Genomic DNA, 8,395 nt, shown 5'->3' with positions numbered 1-8,395 from the left:
AAATAGGGAAGATAAAGTACCACACTAAATAAGTTCTAAAAAAATAAAAAATAATAATACCAATACCAAAATCAAGTAAAGTACTGAAACCGAAAATAATAGTAATGATACAACAAACATGAAAAACAAACACCAATACAGACAAAGATACTTGCTAGATTAATATAGATGTAATTAATGTAGTAGCCATTACTTCCCCTTCGTCAACATCCACAAACAGTGAAATAAAAAAAGTACAACTATCAGCAAAACTATTGCAAAGACCTAGAAATATAAACTGTTTAACACACCAAATACAGATAAACATAACTATTTAAGTTATTAATATAAATCTGAATAATAAAATCACATTCAATAATTGGTGTATGATTTAAACTATACTAAAATGGAACTAAAACAATATAATCAAAGGATTATTTTAAGACGGATATAAAATTAGTAATGAGATATATTATTTTTGTAGATACGTTTTAACTAAAAACCAATCAATCCATTCATTCAAGAAATAAATAAGGAGGGTATTCCAGATGTAACAACACATAACGAGACATCCACGGTTTGGCCCACCACATAATCACAATCCAACAAATGTATAACTCCAACACAAACCCAACATGTTTTTAGTTTTTTACACTCACGAGGACAGACACGGAAATCGTCTACATCTAAGTGACACTACAACTTTGCAATCGTCACGTGGACAGATTGTGGGGACATACGCGATCTCATCACACCCGTCCGATCTCTCTCGTTTGAAGTCAAACAATGAGGTGAACATCGCAATGAACAAAACCAGGTGATTAATTGCATACCTCTGTCCCACACATTGGTGGGCCCCAGCTCCAAATGCCAAGTAATTCTTCTTATAAACCCGGTCTTCCTGTCGGTGCTCCATGAACCGATCCGGGTCGAACCGCTCCGCCTCGACAAACCCTTGGAACGACGACTCGTAAACCGACGGAAAGACAATCGTACCCTTCGGGATCGTGTAACTTTCCGTTAACTGAAAGTCCTCTCCCGCTATGTGCGGGACCAGAGTCGCCGGAGCGCGGTAGCGAATGACCTCACGCGCTACCGCCTCCGTGTACTGCATTTCCCTTAGCTGGTCCGCGGTAATTAATTTACCCGATTCGGGTGACCAAATCCCCCCGACTTCTTCTCTGACTTTTTCTAAAACCTCTGGATGCGAATCGAGTAACGCCACCGCCCAAAGGAGCGAAGACGTCGACGCGTCTTGTGACGCGAATAGGAAATCGAACAAATGACCGCCGATTTCCCTACTGCTTGTGTGACTCGGGTTTTCACCTAAATGCGCTGCTGAAGATGATTCTTCCTCACGGATATTATCCTGCATCCAGAAATCAACGAGACAGGATGGGTCCTCACCCGACTTCATCTTATTCCTACTCTCCTCCGCACAAACCGCCAACGTCTCCACGAGCCTGGAAACCGCGAGTCTCGCGTTACGAAACGCGAAACCCGGTAAATCGATGGGTAATTTCATTAACCCGACATTAAAATAATTATAATCGATTTCAAACCGCTTCCGCGCGTCACCACTTAAATACGGTCCCACGAAAACCGTCTGACTCGTTTCCAAATTCATATCACGGCAAAGCAACCGAAGCGGAAACGCCTTCGTTCCGGACTCCGGCAACTCACTCCACGTCTTCAAATGTTGGAGCATAATTTGCTGTTGAAGTTCAGCGTACGTAGAAAGAGCTTTGGGTGTAAAATTAGGCGCAATACGACGCCGTAAGTCCTTATGCTCTTGCCCCATCATATAAATCAAATTATGCTCACCAAACAGCTTTTTACCAAACGGATGGCCAACGAGATGGAACGCGTCAGGGCGGACGTTAGCGAAGACTTTATGCGAGAGGTCCGTTGACCGAATAAAGATGATAAACCGTCCGATTATGTAATTAGCAGAGAATCCAAAGCTGGAGGATTTCGCTCTCACGGATTCGAGGTCCCAGAACGCGGTCGGGTCCCGGACCAGCGAAATGGCATTGCCGATAAACGGCAACACCAGGCTCGGTCCGGGGACCGAGCGTTTCTTTTTTAGGTAATTGATTTGTTCGCAAAGAAGTACGAATGCGAGTATGGTGAAAATGTAGGGAGCAAGGGATACGAGTGACTCCATTATTGATGGGATTGTAAATGTGAGCGGTGGGAGAGGGGGGTTGGGAAGGTGGTTTTAATGGTGGTGGAAAAGGTGTGGGGTTTGGATACAGCTACATAAAAGAGAGGGTTGAGGTGGCGGTTTGTTAGCTGCTTTCGTTGACGACAACGGCTATTGTGGCCGCCTTCGTGTTGTCAGCAATCACGTTTTATTGGATAAATCGTTGAGCTGAATTGGCTTCACGGCCAAGATTAGGGAGGCTAAATATATAGGGAATTGGTGTGCTATGATGTTAAAAGTATAAATTATAGCTTTGGACTTTTGGGAAATCATAGGGTCCAGCTTTTTTTTTTTTATATTAAATAACAATGGATAAATTTAACGTGGCTCGGTATCGATTCTTGCCTTCAGAGCGTTCTCATTTTATCCTTTAAAATTATATGAGAAGAGTTTGTTAATTATATGGTGAGTTATGAGTGGTTGTGAGTGTAAACTATAGAATGGAGAGATAAAATGTAATATTTTTTTTGTAAATTTGGAGAAAAGGGTAGTTATTTTTTTATAAATTACAGGATGGACAGAGAAAACCGTAATGATAAAAGTATAAAAAAATATTATTTAATTAAACAGGAGATAGAATATAGTGTTTTTTAATGTAATTAACTAATTATAGCTACGGGGATGGAGGATAGGTTGAGAATGCCCTCATCATCTAGTTTTATAGGCACCAGAATGATGATTAGAGACTATGCGAATATGTGGCTTTCACTAATTGGATCCTTTAATTGAACGAGTTTTATTTTAGCGTACTGGTGTGTCTTCGGGCAAGTGTTTATGGGCGTTGGCCTCATGTGTGAGTTTTTCCCGGATCGAAAGACGAGTGTATCTCAATGTAGGGAATTTAACAGTAGCCCGTTTGGAGGATTTGTTTGCTGTTCAAAAAATGAACAACAAATAAATTCCGATTACTCAAGGTAACCCTATGATAAAAGACGACCCCAAGCGTCCACTATCTTGTGCTCCCACAAAAACCCGGTGCCTAAAGATCAAATGCCGTAAAATTCGATTGAGATCGAATTTGAAATTTAGACGTTAGAGTCTCTATCTCAAATTTTCACTTCCCATCTAATATAAATTGAACTAATAAAAGTCTAAAACTAATTCACGGGTCCATTTTAAAATAGGGTGAAAAATAAAGAGGGGTTTGAAATTACATTATTTGTAGAACTTTTTTAGAAACTGGTTCATTTGAAAGTTGTTGATAAAGAAGGTTTTTTTTACACGTTTAATAAATGGGTATATGCTGGATAGGTTTTGAATATTTTTTACAATTAATATTCTATTTTGGCTTTGCAATATAATAATTTAAAAAAATTTACACGCATTTTTTTAGTGTTATTTGTCTTATTTTTGTTTATCAAAATTTTAATTTAATTTTTTTAAAGACAAGGTTGTTTGAAAGTGACGTTTGCTATATTGTGAGGCCAAAAAAAATTGTTATACTTCTTTTTCTTTATACATCTCGGTTTATAAAATATCTGTATTAAAACATAGGTACTAAAACTAAATAAAAAATAAATTATGTAATTAGATTTTAGATTATTAGATGTTACATATTATTATAGAAAAACTAAACTTTATGTTAAATGAAATTGAAATATAAAAGAAAGAAAACTCAAAAGTAAAAACTTCTTAATTTGAGAACGACGTGACATGCTCAGCTGCAACCATTTAAAGAAGTCCTTCTTAAGTGTTGTGTTATGCATTGCGTAGACGGTAGACACTCTCTAGTGTGTGTGTGCTGGCTATATAAAATGAACTATGCGAGAAAAAAACTGAAAAAAGTAAACTTTTGTGAGTCATTGTAGCAAATAATTATATCACTCGCTCACAAATATGCCGATAACATTTTAAAATGTCTAACCTCGAACAATATTAGTTATGTCTTACTCTTATGTCTTTTATAGTTTTATGTATTACTAAGAGTTGTATGAAAGAAAAACTTTAATTAGCTAAATATGTCAGGCATACAACATTTTAAGATTAATGAGTTGTGTGACTTATCATATGATGGATTGAAGGCCACATTTTATACTAAATAGGATTTTTTATTTATTTATTTTTTTCAACGACTAACGAATAAAAGTATGTGAATTCGAGCTAATGCAATGACAAAAGGCCATCATATATACCCGTGATCGCAAACAACACTAAGTAGCCCCAACACACCATCTCTCAAGTTATAGGAAAAACCCGTAGCGATAGTTGAAATTCAAAATATGATATACCATATCCAAGTGTAGAAAATCCTAAAATTTTCCTCTTTTCAAGTTTAAAATAAAAATAGAAAAACTATTGATTCGTTTTCATAAATATCTGATGTTTTTAATTTTACCATTATAACATATCTTTTAATTTATTGACACGCTTTTAATTTTACCAGTATAGCATATCTTTTAATTTATTGACACTAACTAAAATTCAATATTCTTTGTGAATAATTTATGAATAGTTTGATCCACCTTTTAGTTTTTTTAAATAAACCCGATTTAAATTTCTTAAAATTAAATTATCATGTTGTCTGGTAAAAAAAATATGTTAAAAAGACCAAATAAATACAAAACTAGTCCAAACCTTGTTCATGAAGTTATTTTATTGACTTTGAATATGGACTAAAGCTATCCGTCAAATGGTCCATATATATTTTTTGAAAGCATTGTGTTGAATTCCTTTCTTGAATAGTGGATTAAATGTGTAGTCTTAAAAGTTATAATGTTTTATGTTGACGGGCACATGACAAAATGGAATTTGGCTTCTAATTAAGTTTTTATTTTTACTAGTCTTTTTTCATTATTGTTTCGCCAAACCTAAATAATTTTATTGAACTAACACTAATAATTATACCAAGTTAAATGAATAACAACTATACCTGAAAACTAAATCAGGGATGAGCAAATTCGGCATCAAAGTTTTAAGTTTCGGTATTGGTACGGTACTGGTACCGGTACGGCATGGTGGTACCGGCATTCCCGAATTTTATCAAGACCGAATTTCGGGATCGGGATTTTCGGTATCTGTACGGTACCGAACTCATTCCTATACTAAACTAACCCAGGTCTCTTTGAGGTGTTTATGGGTGCGATCGAATGGTAATGGAATGAGTAGTCTAGACAGGTTTTTTGATGTCTGGTGGGACTATGGATTGCGTTTCCTAATTAGAAGTTGTGGTATTGGAGAGGTTAATTTCGAATTAACGATCTATTTTGCTTAAGTAATATATGAAAGAGTTTAGCTTGGCCTCGTTTAAAATTTTCAAATGTTGGCTTGAGAGTGAGGAGTTTGATAATTTGATCATAAGCTCTTGGAATGGAGGAGGGGCTAACTAGTCTTTCAATCCTTTTATAAGGTTTAAAGACGAGTTATAAAGTTTGAAACTGCGTATAAAGTTGTGGGGAAAAGTTTAAGTTGTTGGGAGATCAAAAAGATCAGTAGAATAAAATTAAGAAAGTGGATGAGTTGATTGATCAGGGAGTAGCTAATCAGAATCACACAGAGGTTAGAAGAGAGTGAATCAAATCCTTAAAAATACAGAGAATTTAAATCTCAATGACTTACCACAAAAGTCAAAAATAAAGTGGTATATATAAAAGGGACGAGAGTCCTAAGTACTTATGTGGTATTCTTATAAGGGTGCGTCGACACCTTTGGAATAAGGAGTGTGAAAGTGAAAGAAAATTAGATTTCGAACCCGTCATCCATCAAATTGTTTTTCTTTTATTTCTTAAGTTGTGCAGACAAAAACGTTAGGTATTGAACAGAGTCGGTACGCAGCGGAAACACAAACGCACAAACGAAAGCAATAAATAAGAAACACGGGATTTTACGTGGTTCGGTCAAGGCAACCTACGTCCACGGGCTGCAACTAGGGTATTTTATTAAGCACATTACAAAGATTACAATACATGACTATGACATATATATAGAGAACAATTAGGTTAAGTGACTTAGGGACCAAGAAAACGTCAAATGGGCTTTCCTCCATAATTAAATGGGCCGCCCTTTTTGTCTTCTAATCGTCAACCAACGAACCCGGCCCAAAGGCCTTCACTAATCCTAACAATCTCCCACTTGAAGGCCTTGCGACAAACTCCAGTCCGCCATTCAAGTACAAAGCAACCCGGTCATTAGTAATATCAGTAATCTTTATTGCCAAGTCTTCCAAGCTTCCAGTTCCCATAAACAAGCTAAGACTTACCTCTAGTTGCAGCAACCCCCTTCAACATCAAGTACCAGAAGGGCCAGTTGAAGCTCCACCAAGCTCCAACTCATCAGCCAAAACTGATCTGTCCTCTATCTCAACTGATACGCACGATCCACCAGTTCCAGAGATAATCCGAGAACCACTACCACTCTCCTTTTTTAGTAAGAGTTCCCCAGGAGATATTTTATCAATCGGAATAACGGTCTTCAAAACCCAACGTTGTTTTGTAACTGTTCCGGGAACACAAACCGCGCTCCCACTGTCACCAAACACCTTACCTGTTTTAGACCTCCGACCCCGCTTAGCTTGAATCACCTTGGCATAAGGCTCTATTCTTGCAAATTGAACCTTATTTTGCCCCTTCGACTCAGTGAACCCGACTTTGTTTTGAGGGACGGTCATACTTCCCTCAGTAGGCACTTCCACCATGTATAATGAACCACACCTGTTTCCACGAGCAATAACCAGACTACCTTTAGTTACCCTCCATTTACCTCCACCGAACTTTACTTCCATGCCTAGTTCATCCAGTTGACTAACAGAAATAAGCCTTCTCTTCAACGATGGAATAACCCTAACATTCTTCAAGGTCCAAACGGTTCCCAATGGAGTTACCAAATTAATGTCCCCCATGCCCGTAACATTAAGAACATCACCATTAACAATACGTACCTTCCCAAAGTTACCAACCTTTAGATTCACCATTGTTTCCCCGCTGTGCGAAGCGTGAAACGAAGATCTGGAATCCATGACCCAAGAGTCCACCATGCTATCAACACTACAAAATAATGCCTCGTCATCACTGACGCCTTCATTATCCTGTTCAGCAGTGTTCACCTCAGCAGCCTTTCCCTGTAATCTATTTGGACAGTCACTCTTAACATGTCCAACTTCATTACACCTCCAGCACTTCACATTCTTCCGAGTTCTAGATGAACTCCTCCCTCGACTCCCACTGCTCCTGTTATTTTCCCTTCCCCTGCCTGCATAAAACATATCAGAAGATGATTCGCCACTCGTGCTTTTCCGGCGAACGTCTTCACCCAATACAATGTCTCGGACCCCCTCAAATGTCAAACCATCGGCCCCCGCATAACTAGTAATGGTCGTTACAGTTCCAGACCAACTCTCAGGCAGAGAAGATAACAATATAATAGCTTGAGTCTCATTATCCAACTTCATACCCACAGAAGCTAACCTGGACATAATTGAGTTGAAATTATTAATGTGACCTGTGACTGAACTTCCCTCGTGCATCCTTGTCATAAACAAGTCCCTCATCAAGAACACCTTATTGGCCGCAGACGGTTTTTCATACATATTTGACAGAGCTGTCATCATACCACGAGCCGTGGTTTCTTTCATGATATTAAAAGCAACGCCCCTCGTCAAAGCCAATGTAATTTTACCTCTAGCCTTCTTGTCCTTTGAGTTCCAATTGCTTCATCGGCTTTATCCATATTATCCGGCTTTTCCACCAATACCATATCCAAATCATGTTCCCCAAGTAACGCCTCTATTTGCATTTTCTACCATGCAAAATCAGTCCCGTCAAACTTGTCGATTCGAACCTTCCCGTCTTCAGACATCACAAACGAGAAAACAGAGACAAAACCAATAAACAAAACTCTAACCCAAAAAAAAACCTGAAACCCGAAACCTTTCTTGTAACCCGAAACTCCTGTCAACAAATACCCCAAACCACGCAATCAAAGCAAACCCGGATAACAAACCGAATCTGAACACCCAACCTTCGATTCTAGTCCGGCGACAAGAAGCAGCCGAAACTACTTCTTACTTCGATTAACAGTCGCGCGACAGCAACAAACGGCAGTGGCTGAGCGACGGTGGTGGTTAATAGTATTTTCCGGCAGTGGCGCAAAACCGGTGGCAGTGTCCGATCGGCTAAGAAGAGACAGTGACTTCAAGGGTTGTTAAACGCTAATCGCTATACAAGAAAAAATACGGCTTATGTTCTTTTTTCTTTTGTTTACGTCGGATATCACAGC

The 8,395-nt window shown here is 38.3% G+C and overlaps 1 protein-coding gene across 1 annotated transcript; it reads right to left on the bottom strand.

Moving 5' to 3' along the window:
• Positions 1 to 501: 501 nt before the first annotated feature.
• Positions 502 to 2,152, bottom strand: LOC143585264 (cytochrome P450 710A11-like). The gene has a single exon (XM_077067083.1). The coding sequence runs from the start codon at positions 2,144 to 2,146 to the stop codon at positions 635 to 637; it is 1,512 nt and encodes a 503-aa protein (XP_076923198.1). The 5' UTR covers positions 2,147 to 2,152; the 3' UTR covers positions 502 to 634.
• Positions 2,153 to 8,395: the final 6,243 nt, after the last annotated feature.

This window comes from Bidens hawaiensis, unplaced genomic scaffold (assembly GCF_021521415.1).
Source record: "Bidens hawaiensis isolate Kalapana, Puna unplaced genomic scaffold, B.hawaiensis_p1.1 tig00033694_1, whole genome shotgun sequence".
In the NCBI taxonomy this organism is placed as follows: Eukaryota; Viridiplantae; Streptophyta; class Magnoliopsida; order Asterales; family Asteraceae; genus Bidens; species Bidens hawaiensis.
Note: the sequence above shows the minus strand (reverse complement) of the source record. Positions and strands in the feature narration are given on the sequence as shown.